Below are 20533 nucleotides of genomic sequence, written 5' to 3' on the forward strand. Positions count from 1 at the left end.
AAGTTCTGTCCTTCTTCAGATTTATGCGTTATCGTTTTAAAATGTATCCTCGGATGTGTTTTAACCATTCAGAGAAACCACTTTTTTGAAAATAGTTGTGTATGGCGTTATCGACTAAATATATTCGTACATTATATCAACAATCTTATAAATAGTGCTAAACGAAATGCATGGCCTTGGGTTGATAATATTTTTATTACATCTCGCATGTTAACGAACACGTACGGTAACAACAGACAAATGCAGGACCAATATATCTTCATTACATCAATATATGTCACGTATGCTAACGATTTGTTTGTTTGTTTTGGAATTTCGCACAAAGCTACTCGAGGGCTATCTGTGCTAGCCGTCCCTAATTTAGCAGTGTAAGACTAGAGGGAAGGCAGCTAGTCATCACCACCCACCGCCAACTCTTGGGCTACTCTTTTACCAACGAATAGTGGGATTGACCGTCACATTATAATGTCCCCACGGCTGGGAGGGCGAGCATGTTTCGCGCGACTCGGGCGCGAACCCGCGACCCTCAGATTACGAAGCGCACGCCTTAACGCGCTAGGCCATGCCAGGCCCCCGTATGCTAACGAACATGTACAGGAACAGCAAACAAGATGCAGGATTCCCGACAGTTAAATGTGCTATTATTCTATAAACAAGAGAGGATACTCAATAGCAGCGGCATTTAAAATTATTTTAGGGAGGATTAGAATGTATTAATCTATCCTTTTTTGTTGTTATTAGCTATACTTTTGTGCACCATCAATATCAAGTGTGAGGCACGCGTTTACCAGATTCGATATTATTACTTACCAGGATTTGTACCAGCCTACCCTCAAATTGATATTCTTTTAGACAAGGTTAGAGTAAATTAATCTATGAAATCTTGGACGTGGTCAAGTACATTACTCGAAGGATTTGACTGTAATTAGATCTAAATTGATCAACAGATGGCGAGTCTACGAGCTAAAAGTTTGCACTCGAAAAACTCCAAGCTGTTACGCCGCGGTTAATTAGGCGCTTCTCTTAGCGGAATATTAAAATATGTAAGTCACGCTAACCAAAATATCTCATCTGTATCATCTCGGATTGTTTTCTTTGTTCTGTCTCATCGGCACTAGAAACGTATTTTTTTTTTTTAAATTTATGCAAAAATTACTTGTTTATTTGTGACTTCGTTGACTACAGGGTTTCCTGTTGACGAGTAATTGATATATATATATATTTAAAGAAAATACTAATTCTAAGAGTTAAGTAAAATAAAACAAATTCAAAAGTTGGTTTCTTGGTTTGAATTTCGCGCAAAGCTACACGAGGGCTATCTGCGCTAGCCGTTCCTAATTTAGCAGTGTAAGACTAGAGGAAAGGCAGCTAGACATCACCACCCACCGCCAGCTCTTGGACTACTCTTTTACCAACGAATAGTGGGATTGACCTTCACGTTATAACGCCCCCACGGCTGAAAGGGTGAGCAAGTTTGGTGTCACGGAGAGTCGAATCCGCAACTCTCGAATTACGAGTCGAGCGCCTTAACCACCTGGCCATGCCGGGCCAAAATCAAACGTGAGGACTGCATTAAAACAGCAAATCCAAATCCCTATTAATGTTAGTTTACTATAACCAAAAACAGGCCGAAACATTAAAAAAAAACACTGCATCAATTGAACGGATCCCAGGGAACAGGCTATAACATGGGATATAAAATGTACCATTGGATCCTTGCAACTAGTGCCATGTTTCGTATTTTTGTTTCGGCTTGATTTTGGTTATAATAAACTATATCTGTGTGGGTATAGATATGTATATATAGATAAACACAAACCCACACAATTAAGAAAGTAATATCAATATTGTTATTCATTATTACTGTTAAAATTTTTATGTGCTTTCTGCGGAAAATGAGTGATTTCAATTAATATTTTTGGCAACTCTTTACAAGGAGTGTTGTAACAGGTAAAAACATTAAATTTATCAGATATGAACAATATCAAAATAATTCGATGATTTGAGGATTAAATCATTGGTTCACAAGATATTACGTGAAATGACATTTAAATCGCAAAAAAATACTTTAATTTGCAGATGAAAGGACTTGTTTTTCAGTTATTTCAGTAACACGTATTCCTATCATTTGTGTTTCAAGTTGGGGGAAATTATAATTACAAATAAACTATGATATAAGAAAATGTACACGTGTGCCATTTACGTTCGTGTTACTTTTACTCTCATATCAGCTTGTTTTTTAATCTGAAATAGAATATTATGTTAATGTCGCAGAATTATTTTGAGGCAACCGCAGGGGAGATATATATCGTATCTGCAATACAAAAAATTTTGAAATAAGAACACTCTTTTTTTCACTAATGTGTTAGTAGGTGGTATTAGCTAAAAACGCACATCGCATAATGTTGACATTATGTAACATTGTAACAAGTTGCAAACCCTAAAGTGTTTAAAAACGAAATAGTTCATTTCTTTTGTACTGAAAATAATCCATCGTAACCTTGTACAGATTAAGTTACTATTATGATAAGCCTGAGAACCTCGACGCGAAACTTTTTTTTATGAGGAGTTGAAATTTTATATCACTAATTGATTGTTCAGTTCTGTAATTTTACAAACACAATCTATGGATTCAGAGTTGTAAAGTCAGAGATATAATTGATGATTATTAGGCCTAATACGAATAACGAACCACCGTATTTTACGCCTTTTTTCTTTAAAAATACCTTGAAAAGTATGTGTCTTCCAAGACGAAAATGATGGGTTAAGGCAAGAGGTTAGCTTAGGATCTACTCAAAACGGCCTCTCATACAGATCGTAATTTTATTATTTACCAATTACAAGTATTTTCAGTAGCATAAAACATTCAATTAATCTAGTATTGTCGATATACTGTGAGGAATATGATGTATTTGACTGTATTTATTCAGTAGATTGAAAAAGGTCAAGGCTGCATCAAAGTGTTGGTTGTTGAGCCAAAATATTTTTTCTTAGAATTGTCTTTCCAAAATTAGGGTGCGCCTTCCATGATGTAGCTTCTTACAAGGCATAAAATAAGGTTTTCGTAACCTGTAATATTTAACCTATTTCTTACTGAGAATAATTCATAGTAATTTTCTACTAGTGAAGTTACCATTCTAATGAGTCTAAGAGCCTCGACACAAAACATTTTTTGTAAGTAGTTGCACTTTTATATTATTAATTGATTATTCAGTTCTATAGTTTTTATAAACCCAACTTATACAATTGTAAAGTCAGCGATAGAACTTGTGATGTTTAGGCCTAAAAATAGTTCCTTATTCGTAACTATACCAGAAGAATATATTGAAATATAGAAATAATACAAAGAACTCTGAATGTAGACTTTGAATTTTCAGCACAGGATTATCAAATATTTAATAAAGCTGATGTTAAAGTTATTTTGAGTGATTCTAAGTACGTTTTCTTGCAATTAACAACAACAAAAAATGTTTTCCATTATTTCACATCACAATGTACGTAATTGGTTCCCAACCAGAAAATGTAAACGCCTAGAACTATTATTAAGAAGAAGAATAAATGTATTTAAATTATTTGAAAGATGAAGTTTCCTCTAAATCAGTATAACAGCTTTTTATTTCAATGGCTACAGTAAAATCTTATTTTAATGTTGCACCAGCTAGTTAGGCCTAAAGCGTAGTTTGTTGTGATACATTCGTCGCATTAAAAAATTGATGTCTTCATTTTATCAACTATCTATCTGTTCAGGAAATTATGGATTGTCCATACATGTCCTTAAAAAGTGTTTTGAAATACTACATTACAGCTCGTTTCCATAATTTAACAATGTTATAAAGTTTGTTTGATTTGAATTTTACGCAAAGCTACTCGAGAACTATCTGCGCTGGCCGTCCCTAATTTAGCAGTGTAAGACTAGAGGAAAGGCAGCTAGTCATCACCACCCACCGCCAACTCTTTTACCAACGAATAGTGGGACTGACCGTCACATATAACGCCCCCAAGATTGAAAAGACGGGCATGTTTGGTACGACGGGGATTCGAACCCGCGACCCTAGGATTACGAGTCTAACACCTTCACCCACCTGGCCAATGTTATAAAGTATAGACGCGTTTTATCATTTATCACCCTTACTTTTAAGTGCGGCCGCTAGGGCACCAATATTCTTACCGGCGCTATTGCAGGGGTGAAAAAAACGCAAACAAATTGACATACTATTAACAAATTGTTTATTTTTTACCGAAATGGAACCAGATAGTGATTACTGAAAATCACAACACGTAAACAAAATTACTAAGTGGATCGATTATTTGAAATATTGGCCTAATATATTTACAACTATCTGATATCACCAAATAAAGTCGATGGTCAGATGAAAAGGTTTAAAAGCTTGCAGAGTTACAGCTACAGTAATAACGTTGCTCAAATTTTGCACCAAACATATGAAAATAATAACGTAATTTTGAAAGCAGACGGCAATGCCTGAAAATATATTAAAAACAAATGAAATGTAAACGAGATGGGACTATTTAAAAATTATGTTACTCGTACATGGCAGGACAAGGGCATTCGTGCAGTCATGTAATAGTAGTTCTATTTAAACTCGAACACATGGTTAGAATTAATTAAACGGGTATACTAATGAGTCAGCAACATGGAACCGAGGAAGTAAAAGAAATATAGAGCCAAGATCCATCTTCTATTCAGTTCCAGAAGCCAAAACACGGTAGGGGCATATTGCCATATGATGAAAACATACCTAGCACATGTAAAGCACCATTTTACTTTTTAGATGTAGAATATAAAGACGTGATTGTTAAGTCACCATTATTGTCACTTTTAACATTAAAAGTACAACTGTAAACAAAAATTTCAGCTACAAACCGTACACAAGTGAAATTGTACAAGAAGCTCTTGATGTCTTATGTGAAACGTTATAATATTTTGAAGAAACTTGTGGTCTTGAATCAAGCTAAAGTAGACAAACTACAACAACATACCTGTGATCTGAGTGCAAGTACTTTGTGGAGAAGTACTTGAAGACCTGGAACAACTGCAGGTTCTGCGCCCAAAGTTCCAATAAAGGAAGCTACACATTTTACAAACTTTATTCGTGAACATTTGTACCCAAACTTTACATTTAACAAGAACAGTGTGGACTTGAGCAAGAGCTGCTTGGAAAATATTATTTTAAATTTATAGGATTGAATGTTCATAAAAAGGGATGTTACCATAGAAGAAAACTGGCCTTCAGATAGTCCAGATAGAATAATAAACTGGGATATCTCGCTCGAAATTGAAAGCCCTTTTCCAACAAACTGATCAATCTGAATGAGTTTATCAGAAGTGGTAAATATGATGTTATAAAAAAACTAAATACATTCAATTTAAATTAAAATTGAAAGGATTTGGTTTATTTGGAATTTCGTGCAAAACTTCACGAGAGCTATCTGCGCTAGCTGTCCCTAATTTAGTAGCGTAAGACTAGAGACCACCTACCGCCAACTCTTGGGCTACTTTTTTACCAACGAATAGTGGGACTGACCGTCACATTATAACACTCTCCCACGGCTGAAAGGGCGAACATGTTTGGTGTGACGGGGATTCAAACTCGCGACCCTTGGATTGCGAGTCGAGTGCCTCATGCACCTGGCCATGCCGGGCCCAAAATAAAAGAAACTGTGGGATTTTTATTTGGAAATAGAGCTATGTTCTGCTCAGACTTAAAAAAATGTAAACCTTTGGTGTGAAAAAGTGCAAATGATAATATAATGAGGAATATATGCAGGATCTAGTTAATAGAGTAATAACATTTTATGTGAAACAAATGATGCATGAAATTCTTGATAAAATAGATGATCGTCTGGTTCTAAGCAGTGTGTTTGAAACTTTCATGATTTGATGATTCATTAAGTGTGATTCAATGCGTAAATATTAATATTAAGGCACCAGTAAATATGTATTTTAAAAGTTTGTTTGCCTCGACACATATATATATTTACTTATTCCTCCTACATACATAGCATTGTTCAGGTGGAAATAATCTTACACTGGCTTTAAATATAACTAAATTACTTACAAAAATATTAACTTCTTGAAGAAAGTACTTGTAAAACATTAACCCACCTTCATCATCAGAAGCCTGATAATGTTATAAAGGCACTCGATTGCCAAAACGTCATACTGGCTGACGTTTTCGCGTTTTGTACTTCACCATCTTTCAGCTGTGGGGGGTTGTTTGTTTTTTAATTTCGCGCAAAGCTACACGAGGGCTATCTGCGCTAGCCGTCCCTGATTTAGAAGTGTAAGACCAGAGGGAACGTTTGTTTGTTTTTTGGAATTTTGCGCATAGCTACATGAGGGCTGGCTCCGCTAGCCGTCCCTAATTTAGCAGTGTAAGACTAGAGGGAAGGCAGCTAGTCATAACCATCCACCGCCAATTCTTGGGCTACTCTTTTACCAACGAGCATGTTTGGTGTGATGGGGATTCGAACCCGTGACCCTCAGATTATTAACAACCTGGCCATGCCGGGCATTCAGCTATAGGGGTGTCACAATGTGACGGTCAATTTCATTGCTAAATTAGGGACTGATAACACAGATAGACCTCGTGTAGCTTTGCGTGAAATAAAAAAAAACAAAAAAAAAAACCTTGACTCGAGCTGACGACTAGGCGTTGCATTTTTCTGATATCCCAATATAAGTTTAGGAAACGGATGGCGTACCGACGAGAACATGTTTCGAACAAACCTACAATTTTTGTTTTGATGCTTTCCTGTTTATTTATTTTATCCGTTCAAGCTTACCTGTTTCTTCAGATGACATGAAATTTGTAAGTGATTAAATAGCCACATTCTTCACCCACTTGTCCGTCAATTTGTATTCTTTCCGTAAACTTAGCTTTCGGCGATTATTTGAGCATGCGCTGACAGTACAGGAAGTTCCTCCATTTTTTTGTACGTTGTTTCATTATCTATTGCCGATTCGTAAAAGTAAAATAGCAATTTAACAAATGTAAAGGAAGGATCGATACTGTTGTTAATGACGTACGTCTTTGATACTCGCAATGGCGGATGCACCACGAGATTGATTAATAGCAAAATGCGTGAAACTTAGGTCAAATCTGTCAATATACCAAATCTTTTATATATACGCACAATCTGTAGTAGTGTGTGCAGTAAATTTATGTTTTATTTAGGTCGACATAACGATGTTACATGTGAGGTAACTGTTCAGACGATATATGTGTGTGTGTTTGAATGCCCTTTGGAATGAACTTAGAAATGGCTATCAGAAGTTTTCTGGTATGCTTTTTGTTCCAGAATAAAACACTGTTCCCCCATTTGGGTGAGAAGAAATTTTACATACTGACATCGATCTCCAAGGTAAAAACATGTTGTACAGTCGACAGTTTAAGGGCATGAAAAAGGGACACCCTTCTGTAAGGAGTGTATATCTAATCAGTTACATATGTTTGACAACTTGACGATGAAAGGAATATTGAAATGGTTAACTACACACACACACACACACACACAAGTAAATGTAAATATAACTTAAACTGACTTCAGATGGATCGCCCCCCGCTAGTACAGCGGTATGTCTCCGGATTTACAACGCTAAAATCAGGGGTTCGATTCCCCTCGGTGGGCTGAGCAGATAGCCCTATGTGGCTTTGCTATAAGAAAAACACACACACACAAACACACAGACTTCAGATGGATGTAATGTGATACCAGCCATAGACGTATTCTACATTATGAGAAAAAACTTAAACTTGTGTTGCTTTATTCAGTTCGTTGTAACATCTGGTTTGATGGTGGATCTTCAGTATCAGATCAGTTGTAGAAGTCTTGGTCCATGTAATTCAGTGACATAGGAATTTCCGAGATCGTGCGCAGTATTGATTTTGACGAAATAATTAACTAGTGCACGGCTTTCCAAAGCAGATTTACCAGCCATTTTATCAACAGTCATACTGCTAATGCCGTTCAGTTAATTTATTTTCATTGTGAAGTCATGAAGTATTAAAACACAACGCAGTGTTTTTTTTAAGACAGCAGGTTTAGGTAAAATATATTTCTTAAATTGCACTTTTATTAGTTGATAGTTTTAACACGTTGTGTAACTAGTTGTGTGCATTCCAAGAAGTATTTATGTAATTCTGATCGATCCCAAAGAGGGTTGTTGACAAGAAGTCCCAAAATGCCCGACTTTGTCCTGTATATACGACTAAAAAAATACTATTTTGAATGTTGATTTAACCACATTATTGAAATGTCAAAACTTTTGATCGTTATTGAAGATGTGTGTAACCAATGATAAATTGTAAGACCTGGCAGACAGCATTAATTATTCTTGATGTATGGAAACCAATAGTGAATAGTGATGGCTCCCAGTGACACAGCAATATGTCTGCGGATTTACAACTCTAGAAACCGGGTTTTGACACCCGTGGTGGGCAGAGCACAGATAGCCCAACGTGGAGCTTTCTGCTTAACTTTAAACAACCAAATAAACGACGGTGAGGTAGATAGCATTAGTTGTTGATGTGTGAAACCAATAAATAAAGGTTAATGTGATAGATGGCGCTAGTTGTTATTGGTGTTTATCTTACTGAAGAAAGGCTGAAAGGAAGCATACTGAAAGAAAGAAACACGATTTTACAAAAGATGAAAATTATACCGAGAGAGGGTTAAGTACCTCTGTTATTGAAAGTTTAATGTGGAGCACAAAAGGATTTAACAGAGATTTGTAGTTTTTTGTGTTCTCTGCCACATGAAAGTTTGTCTTCGTGAGATGGCTGTCTCTAATAATTTACACAAACTAGAGAAAGTACATCAGAACTTTCCAAGTCAAATGTTCAATGCCTGTTTAACGAATGAAAGAGGGAAGGACAACGACAACTGCGATTATTCATCACATTATTACATAAAGAGGTAGCTTTACTTGGGCATTCCTTCAATTTAACACGATTTCTCACTCAAACGGAGATAATGCTTTTGATTGGCAGAAAAAAAAGGAAAAAATATCTACTACTTGTTATGTGGATATGTTACACATACCATTGGAACATCAGAATATACTCTATTTAAATATGCAGGTTATATGATAGTGATGCATTTCAGTGGGATGTTATGAGCGGGTAACAAAACCCATAGTTTCGTAGTTGCAGTTTCATCTTATCAGGAAAAATCAAATATAATGTTTCTTATTTTAATTTTTAAATTCAGTTATGCAACTGTTTTCCATTGATTATTTGACTTTGGAGACTTCATTATTTATATTTTGATAGTGCTTCTACAGTATCTTTGGTCTTGACAGATGAATTTACCTCATAAAAGGCTCTCAAAAAGTCCTTTATGATCGCACCCACAGCGATTGCACAGGTTGCAAACCGAAGATCTTGGAACTTTACGCATACAGGTAATCGAGGTAATAATTGTGGTTGACAAGCCGAAAGGTAGCAAAGTTACAACCACGGTTAGCGAGGGTTATAGCTGTCTGCTGAAGATCTTGTCTGAAAAAAACAGATACAATGAACGAAGAAGGATCATCCAGTGGACCAGTCGGTTTGTTTTGTTTTGAATTTCGCGCAAAGCTACACGAGGGCTATCTGCGCTGGACTAGAGGGAAGGCAGTTAGTCATCACCACCTATCGCCAACTCTTTTACCAATGAATAGTGAGATTGATCGTAACATAATAACGCCCCCACCGCTGAAAGGACCAGTCGGTTATACAAGAAGTACTGTCATTAACTACACAGTTTTGCTGATGACGTGAACAATCATAAATTAGTCAATATTTGCCCATTTAGAAACTCATCGTATCTTGTATCTTTTATAACTTTTATCAAAACAAGATAAATTCCGATTTTTTATTTTTACATATTATCCCTGCCACCGAGGCACCTCTGGTTGAAGAAGAGATTCTGCGTTAAGAAACAATAGTTACAATAAAGAATTATTATAGCTTCTTCAGTGTTCACTTGATCACACCTCAGTCTTTATTGTAAATTTCAAATTCAAAGCTTAAACACTGCTCAGCTATCTATGCAGGCTAAGACAACCTCTGATTATGAAATATTTGACTAATTTCTCCCCAACATGTGTCATGTTATATGATTCTTTACTACTTAATTATATGTACTTAGTTTATCGTAAGATGGTCCCTATCTTTCCCTAGCATGTTCCGCTATCTTTTTAAATGTATACAAGGATTTGAAAAATAAAAAAACAAAACAAAAAAGACGCACACTGGATTGTCCCTTTTTTACAGTTTATTAAAAAATAAAACAAAAAATATAATTATCATGGATTCTTTCCAAAATTCTAAAATAATATTTCACATATAAAATATTTTCTGGCAATGGTAAAGTGAAGTTTTTTCGTAAAACGAAACACCTGAAATAATTAATTATTTTATTACATTTTTTTGTGGGATAAACTAGAAGAAAACATGCATTAAAATTTTGGACGAGAATAGCGCCTTATGCGCATATAGCTTAGTCAGAGGACTCCAAGGACGATCTTTTCTAACTCAGAGATAGCGACAGATGATCGTAACTGAGTCAGCAGCACCCACCGTCTATGCGGCTACTTTTATTTGGAATTAGAATTTCAACACGAGTCAAATAGTCTGATAAGTGACCCCTAACATTCAGGTATTTGTTTGTTTTAGAATTAAACACAAAAGCTACGCAACGAGCTATCTGTGCTTGGCCCACCACGGATATCGAAACCCGCATTCTAGCGGTGCGAGTCCGCGGAAATACGGATGTGCCAGTGGAAGACAGATTTAGATATAGTCCAATTAATTTTGAACTACTGACTAGATGGAAGGTAACTAATCAGTAGCATCTGGCACCACAAGGGCTTTAAACTTGACGTCATTGACTTACTTCTATAATGTACCTGTAACTAAAAATGCGGAACGTGTCCAGCGGCATCATGTTTCAAACCCCAGACTCTTCGATTCATAACTCACTACGATATCCACTTGGCCATACCCATGATTACCCTTAACTGAATAGCGGGATTAACTGTTACAACACGCTTACAGCCCCGACATATCACAAATCGAACCGTGGACTGACAGGGGCATACCCATAAGGGAGGTGTGTTACAAAACATATTTAAGTAATCTAAAAAGTCCACTACTTTAACATGTTTTAAATAGAAACATGGTTTTCATGTCAATTCACTAAATTCTGTGTAGAGAAAATGCCCACACACCTTGAGTGCTGTCTGCGCTTCCTGTCTGACAATATACAACCCACTGATTACTATTTATCATTCTTGTCTTCATACGAGAATGATCACATTAAACCACTTCTTCAGTACAATATTTTATTATAAAGTGAATAATTATTATACAAAGGACTCGTATTAACGATAAAACACAGAGGTAACAAATCACTTTCAAAATGACCAACACTTGAAATTAAAACTCGAAAATATGTTAGGTTTGAGGTTACCACAACTTCGAAACAACTACAATTTTGGAATTCAAAACAAGACCTGAAATTAACTAGTTAACCCAAGTTCATGATTACTCGAACTTAAAACCGATTTAACGTTTTTATTCTTGAAATGAAGAAAATGTAAACGAGTGAATACATGACACATAATCAAATAAAATTTAAAAATATGATAAGTGGTTAGAACACACTTAACACGTAAAATGTAGGATATACTGGGTTAGTTTCATCATCACCACTGACTTAGAACGAACACACAACTTCAGTCATAAAACACCTATGAATCTTAGAGAACATATGACGAGAACTGGGATCATCCTCCTGAATCTATTGATCATACAATAATGAATTAATGAACACAAAATTGTTTAACCTTTAAAGAAATAAACGCTTGAAACGTCCATTTTTCTTTAATTCTGAATATGTTTTATGCCATAACTGTTTTTTTAACATTTAATTCTAATAAAAACACAAAAAGTATTGACAGATATTCCATCTCCAACCCGTTTTTTGATCAATAATAAAGAATTACATATATACATTTCTTCAGACAAAAGTTTTTATCATATAAATTTAAGATATTTTCTCAGTCATTAATTGACAGAAGATCTTGTAAAATGGATTTAAATCGTTCCAAAAGAAAGTTTGTTGTACCCACTAAAATCAGGAAGTTTGAACACATTTCGAAATTAATATTAACTGAAAAACTCGTTTTTACCTTATCATTTTCAACATGTAATACAGATTATTATCCCTCACGGAAAATTCCGTTTGTAACCATCATTTTTTCAACACATTATAAAGAATAGTATCCGTAACCACATTTTAAAAATACACAGAATAAATTACCGTAGTTAACAGTTAGCACGTGTCAAAATTATGGTGGTACAGCGCAATAAATGTATACATATAACATAACTTTTATTTATTCTTTTATTTTTTTAACAGACAAAATTTAACAAAACGAAATATTTTGACAATTAGGAAGAGAACATGCATGTGAAGGTTGTTTGTTTTTTTCTGGGAGAAAAGAACAAAAGAAAACACGTGACCATTTCGCGTCGATGAAACGTAACTTGTTAAAGTATTTTATAAGGACTTAGAAAATTTCAGGAAAATACGTGCGCAACTATTTTACCAAATACAAGGACAACACACCTATATAAAAACAAACAAACTTGCTTATACAGTTACTGGCGCTTTTATATTGTGACTGTAGTTAAAAGTTCTCGTTTCTCTCAAAACTTAATAAAGGGTTTATTCACCTCACAGAATTTTGGTGAAACTGTTAAGTTCTTTATTTAAAAAAAAATGAAATGATGAAAAAATTAATTAAAATCACAAAAGAAGCAATATATGCTAAATTAATCAAAACACAATGTTTATTTTCAGAGAGTTGAAAATTTTTTGTTAGGACCACAACGTGGCCGTTACGTTGAGACGTGTAGCTTTTAATAATATATTTTTAAAACCGTGTGCGAAAACTCGTTGTTTACTATTTGATTGATTTAACAGTAATACCTGGCAATGTACAAGTAAATCAAGACGTTTATATTTTTTAATCAAGTAAACTGTAAGAACTTCAGATGATTGGCAAGTTAAATAAATGGCCAAATATAATCTATACATGTCAACACTGAGTCAAATAGTCTGACAGAATAAAATTATGTTTGAGTACTAATTAACGCATAATTTATTGCGACAGCAGTTTCAACCTTCCTATCGAATAATAACGAATAACACGCCTGTTGGCCAGTGACCCAAACGACAATAACTAGACCAGTAACGGTTTTCTACAAATCATTTTCTTAAACCAAAAGTAACGGACTAAAAGGATAAAACTTGTTGATGCGCCTACCACGTGTACACGTCCCCAGGGCAAGAGGGGCTTAATTTAGATGTTAATACAAGTGAGTTTGGTGAGATAAGTTTCGTGGTGTCGCTAGTGGTTACCTAACACGTCTTAGAACAATAAATTAACTTCCGACTACAGCAAGCTACCTCCTTAGATCAGAAATACAACTCGTAACGAACATACCTAATTAAATACACTGTTTTTACTAGTAGCGATTAGAGCATGCCGTTTTGGCGTAGTTCTTAACAAAATTTAACGTAATGGACTTCTAATCATTCACCATGTAAACTAAAATATTACTACTAACGCAGCATGTAGCAATACCCACAATATAGCAATATTTAAATAATCAGAAATAATCACATTTCCGATGTTAGAAAAAAGAATGAATGCCACGATAAAAAAACAAACAACTACAAAACTCTTAAACTTACACTTTTTTGTATTGATTACTTAATTCATCCGGGTAATTTTTTAAAGACTACCGGTTTCTATAAATGTTCTGTCATCTTATTTAGTCACAACTACTCCCAACAAGCTGTGTCCAAATTATTATACTCTTACATAAATTGTCATCTTCTCTTCTGAACATTTCGTTTCTTTCCGAATAATATCAAGTTTCTATTCCAGTTCTCTTCCAATTTTCTAAAATATATTTTCGTAACGATTTCAATTATTTTCTATATTGATGTTTATCCTTTCAAGTTTCTCCTGAATATTTATAGTTTTAAATTATTATTTTTAATCAATCGTTATTAGAAATTTCTTAACAGTTAAAGAAACTGGCAACATCTAGATAATAAATAATATTTTACTGAATGTACGACAGGTTTAAGAAACCATGTGAATAATATCCAAAAATATGAAAGAAACATTTTAAACTGATACTGATAAACATGTAATAATTTAGAAATATTACCTACATGCATTAGTGAAAACATAATAGCATATCATGGATAATAAGCAATAATTTTAACTTTATGGAGACAAATACAACATTGCAGGAATATATTAATTACAATCATTACAGTAATATACCAAAGTTAGTACATAAAAGTTTTGTTTTCACATTGAGAAATATAAAATATTCTAGGAAAATACAGTAGTCAGATGTCTTATGTTATGTATACATTAAGGCTAACTAATATATACCATCCTTAAATTTATAATGACATATACACAAAACACTAATAGCTTCCTCACAGTCAACTGTACAAATTTCCATTCTGATAACCCTTTTTTATTATTACTCAAAACTTGCATTGGTACATTTGAAACACTAAGTTCTTCTCTTAAAAGTTAATTGAAAAAACAAAATAAAACTGAGTTTAGAAAATAACCTTATGAAGACAATGACAAAACTGGAAGGACAACACAGTACTATACTATTAAAATGTTGTAACACAAACATACATTCTGAGTTAGCTGTGTTATTTGATGAGCAAGGAGTTATTAACTTTCCTTTTAGTAAACTAAAATTCAATCTAATGACCAGAACACACTAGAATAAGAATTTATTTACAATAACAATAAAATTTCTCTAAGCTTTACAGTGTACAAACCAACAACGGTACTTCAACGAGGTTAAAATTATCTTACACATATTAATGTTGTTTATATGTTTAACTTAAACATCTTACTTAATACTGAGAGAAAATCATTACTGAAAATAAGTGTTAGTAATATTACAAATATTGAAACAAACGCATCACCACGCACGGTGCATTTCTTATACCACTGTTCACTACACTAATAAGGTTTGAAATCTCAGGCTATTACACAAATTATACAAGAGAAGCAAAAACATATTTTCAAGAAAAGCATTATTCCATATAATTAATGATACAGTTACCTTTATAATTTTGAGACCAAATACACCAACATAAATGATTAGCAAAAAATTACATCAGTCATTCTATGTTATTAATCTGTCTAAAGTATGGTTATTAATTTAAAGAAGCAGTTGTGATTCCAACTTCATGTAGCAGATATATTTTTCTCTTTTAACAACTTTGAAATACATACAGTAATAATGCTGAATTATGGATAACACTCAAATGCTTACAATAGCTACATTAAAATAACTTTATATTGGCAGCACAATACAAGTTAACTGACAAAAAAGAAAAAGAACTCATTAGAGTTAGAAACTGAAACACTGGAGAAAACTGACAATAAAATTGAAATAATATTTTCTTGTATATACAATAATGAAAAATTAGTTTGAAAGGAGAAATAAGTGATTTACTAGGAATTTTATTCATTAAATCAGTTTATCACGAAATTAAATAGTTAACTTTAGGCTAACAACCCAGAAGTGAGACCATTATGAGAAAAAAAAAAAAAAAGTTGAGAAATAATCGCTTGTGATAATGAATGAAAATATCTACTATGTTTACATAATTATCAAAGGTTGAAAGTTGACCTAATATTTAACCCAATGGGAATGGGATGTTGTAGGGTCCCAATACAAACCCCATTCAAAAACATGATTTAATATAGAAGAAAAGAAGGTATGAAAATCTTATTGTAGGAAACCAAGTAGAGGAATGGCTGATAGCTGTATTTGAGAGAAAAGTATTTTTAAACTTTAAGAAAACCATAATAATTAGTTGAATGTTTAAATAATGTAGTGTAGAATGCCTTAAATATTGAGCAGTTATCAGTAAAATAAGCAAAAATCTTCTTCAGTGAGACATTTCTTATATCAGAGAATACAACAGTAATTATTTTTAACACTGTTTCCAGTATCAATTATTTGAAACTGGGTATTAAAAAAAAAGCACCAGTCATAAATAATACAAAATATTTTTTTTACCTGCTTTAGATATTTCTGATAATTGTGTAACCATTGTAATAAGATTTTCTTCCAGTTATGCCTACAAAATTCACACCGAAGCTGCCTAACTGATCAGACTTAGCAAAAGAATTCAATGTATAAAGAAGCTTTGTTTCTCTCTATATATATATTCTTACATAACATAAAAGCAGGATAATGTTACTAGCATACATATAATGTAATCAGAGGAACAATCAACCCACATCTGTTTTATGAGCAACATTTTCTTTCCATTAAATGCTTCCCTGCTGAAATGGAAAACTTTCAGTAATACAATTCTCATCATCAAGCACAGCATGAGAAACACTAATTACTCTTCTGAAAGATTGACATTAGTGGGAGACAAGTCAGCTGTTCTTTAGTGAAAACTAGAACAGACAACTTCTGACTCAATGGAAGTAGCAAACTCATATTCTCTCACATAAGAGGCTAGGGCTGAAAACTGGGGTCCAAATCGAAGCCTTATGTGGCAGTTACTTCAGCTTCTTTATCATTCTACGGCAGATCTTCAGGTGGCAGCTGAACTTCTGGGTATGGCTCTTTTTGGGAAGGGTGTGGTGGCACAATTGGTGAGGAAGCACCCATACCACCCACAGCACCATCTTCTTCCAGTGCTATTGCAGGCTGGGCTTCTACTGTTGGAACTACACCGACTATGTTTGCAGGAGGTGCAGGCTCAAGAGCGCCATCTGCTGCAGCTGCAGCAAGGTTGGTGATAGATTTGCTCTTTACGCACTGAAAATCTACGTGACGGCTCTTGGCTTCCTCCTTCTCCCATGACATACGTATGAAGGGTCGCTGCACGTAGTTGTAAATCACTTCAGCTCGTCCACCAGGACGCCGTTTTACCTTCTCTTTGTATGTTGGATAACCTAGTTATAAGAAAAGAATTTCTAGAAAATTTGATTAACAAACATAACGTTATACCACAGAATATTATATTTACCAACATGTGTGCAATACTTAGTAATAGTCAGCTTTGATGATTAAAGATTAGAGTAATTTAGGTGTTCAAAACATATAATGTCCCAATGCATTTCACCTTTTATCTTGTTCCTATGCCTTTCAGGCTATTATTAAAAACCTTAAGAGTAAAACTTCAGGAAATAAAAGAGCTTCTGCAATATATACTGCCATTTAGAAGAATTTCTGTGTATCAGTTAACATCAGAATAGCTTCTTTAGTTAGATGTTTTGGTTTGTGTCTCCTAGCTCTGAGGACATCAGTGTCAAACAACTGTTCTATTCAATGTTAAACAATAGTGAAAGAACGTGTACCTAAAACAACTAAAATATGTAGGAAATGTTTTTAGGAAAGGAGGAAAACAGACATCACAAATGATGAAACAATGTCAGGGCATGTAAAAAAAACTGAAACGTGGATTGTCTTGAAAGTGTCATGAATGCCAATAACATAATCTAATATTAAAGAAATGCCATTAACTACATGGACAGTCTTGAAAGTGTCATGAATACCAATAACATAATCTAATATTAAAGAAATGCCATTAACTACATGGACAGTCTTGAAAGTGTCATCAATACCAATAACATAATCTAATATTAAAGAAATGCCATTAACTACATGGACAGTCTTGAAAGTGTCATCAATACCAATAACAATCTAATATTAAAGAAACACCATTAACCATGTGGACAGTCTTGATATTGTCATCAATACCAATAATATTATTCAAGATTAAACAAACACCATTAAGTAAAAATCTGCAATGGTGGCTGGTTAAGCCCCTGTAAGATAAAATGATAAGTAAGAAGACCATTAATATTAACTTCTAAAAATCAACCTGGTAATCAGTATAATTAATTAAATATATAATTTTTGTGTTTTTAGTTGTAAAGATTAGAATACATTGCTTCATCAGTGGGGTACTCTTACAAAAATATTAATTATAAGTTTCAGATGGCTCAGATGTTTAAGTTACTCCTAAGTACACACAGTAAGCTTAAATGCAAACTTAACAATAAAGTATAAACCACATTAAAAGTAATGACATTCCATATACAAAATAGTTTAACCAACACTGTTAATGAAAATAATGATAAACAAATAATATTGTATGCACAAACTAGACAGTAAGTGACAGTAGATTTTATCTGGAAATGTTTGTTCTTTCTTTGCTCACTTATTGGAATATATGAAATGGGCAAGGTAATGTCATCACCAGTGAAAGTCAAGCTTGCAACACTATCAATAGGTTCATTTCCTATGATCCTTACATGATCAGTAATCTGGATGAATGTTTAACAGAACATGGTGTGAAATTATGTTGTTTCAAGTCCTACAAAGAGTTGAGTGAGTCAATACAGATGGTATAGTTGGTGTACCACTTAGTTTCTACATAATCCAAAGCAAGTGAGATTGCATACAACTTAGCACTTAACATAGAAGCTGTGGAGGGGATCTTGTCAGAAACTACAGAGTTGTAGCAAGCCATAAATGAGACCACAGAGTCAACATATTTTAAGTCTTCTGTAAACAGTGGAACAAAAGAATGACTCTAAAGGTGTTTGTTAAAGTGAAACTGGAAGTTCCAATTTTATGCTACACAGGAAAAAAAAAAACAACACAAGTGGGGATAGTAACAAGCCATGGTGAGATGGACTTATTATCAGATTCAGCAACATCGTCCAAAGTCGGACCTACCTCAGTAATGTTTTTCTGGACTAGATGGTTAAACACAGGGACAGCAGATTGCTCATTTGTAGAAAGCACAGCTCTTGGGGCTAGAGAAGTGCAAAAAGCCTCTGAAGATACATGACATTCAACATCTTCAATGCACAGTCCCCAACCAAGCATAGAACAGAGGTCAATAGTCCAGCTTGACCAGATGAGGATATAAAAGATCTAGAACACAGAATGCTTATCAGCTCCTCACGAGAGGAACAGAGAATAGTTAGTGCTTTTGTACATTAGGGTTTAAGTTGCTTTATGTGAAGAATAAAAGCTAACTTATTGTCAATGACAAGAAACCAGAGCTTTGCCTCAGCCATTACAAGAGCTTGTACAATTTTCAGTTGGAACTCAAGATCAGATGTAATCCTACTGATGGTTGAAATGCATACAAAAGATTTTAGATGAGAAATATTTTAAACTATTTGATGTAGTCAACTCAAACAATTTCATATACTGATAGGAAATCTGAAAGTCACAGCCAAGCATGTTATTTGTGACCACAAGAAGGAACTGTTCTGTGACCTTAGTATTAAAAAGTGAGGCACTCAAGATACAGCACTGAGGTACTTTTGTGCTCATGTTTGAAGGACTGAAAGCGTCCATCCCATGTGGATCTGAAATGAAAATGAGTAAATAGTTATAAAACCCATAGGAATGGAGATCCTGTAGTATGCTGAACTTTCACATGATGTCATAAGCTTAATCAAAATCAGAAAAAGACAAACAAAAAATGTCATTCTTGAGAAAATTTCCTCTTATTGGCATTTCTAGTTGAATCATTGTCTGTGGAAACCAAAGAGATACTGGAGAGGAAGTTGTTTGATTCAAGAAACAAAATAAAAGTATTAACTAACTACCTTCTTCTGAAGTTTACACAACTGTTCCAAGCAATAAGTCAGTTATTAGGTAGTTGGATGAAAATAGCCTAACAACATAAATAATCAACTCCTCTTCCTCCTGCCAGAACAGATTAAGAAGATCTAAAAGAAGACTAGGAGAGATGTCATCTAGTCTAGCTGATGTACAGCAAGTTTCAGTTCCACCATAATAGTCAGTTACAGTCATAAAGGCTTTCGTGATGATTAGAAACCCACTTGAAGTAAAAATGTATCTCAGGATGGCTAGTATGGGTGTTAACACTTTTATGTAGAAATGTTGTTCTCTGCTTTTTTCATAAAAATAATATCCATACCAGCCATTCTGAGATACAGTCATAAAGGCTAGTAGGCCTAAGAAAAGATGGACATCTGGTTCTAATTAGGTAAAGGTGCTTGAGTGTGAGGGAAAAAGAGAGATACTCTCCAATACACTGCATATCAACAACTTCATGGCTGCTGGGTTGTAAAATTTGCCTTTGAAATCTTGTCCCAGTGGCTCAGCTAGCAGTACTACTCTTCCTTAGACCTACCCACCACACAAGCTGTCCTTTCTAAATAACAAAAACAGCTAGCTGAATGGTGACAGTACTGACAGTTTTAAGAAATGTCCTGTAAGGACATACACACAGGATAAGAATGACCAAGGCTTTGATGTCATCCGAATTAACACAGAAACTTCAAAAGTTATATTGTATCAGAATAACTATTTTCACCTACTGTATTCAGGAAGCTACTTTTATTTTCTTCCATAAAAAGTCTATTGACCTTCGATGGGATGAAAGGGCTAAG

At 34.2% G+C, this 20533-nt stretch overlaps 1 protein-coding gene across 5 annotated transcripts in view; it reads right to left on the reverse strand.

Moving 5' to 3' along the window:
- Window positions 1–11333: 11333 nt before the first annotated feature.
- The window catches only part of mri (BTB/POZ domain-containing protein mrityu), a 130782-nt gene continuing 121582 nt past the window's right edge, over window positions 11334–20533 (reverse strand). For all 5 annotated transcript variants that reach the window (XM_076475521.1, XM_076475519.1, XM_076475520.1 and 2 more), the window contains one exon: window positions 11334–17044. In XM_076475521.1, the coding sequence (XP_076331636.1) occupies window positions 16668–17044 (377 nt within the window). In that variant the 3' untranslated portion in view covers window positions 11334–16667. The remainder of the gene's footprint in view (window positions 17045–20533) is intronic.

Source organism: Tachypleus tridentatus, chromosome 13 (assembly GCF_004210375.1).
Source record: "Tachypleus tridentatus isolate NWPU-2018 chromosome 13, ASM421037v1, whole genome shotgun sequence".
NCBI classification, from domain to species: Eukaryota; Metazoa; Arthropoda; class Merostomata; order Xiphosura; family Limulidae; genus Tachypleus; species Tachypleus tridentatus.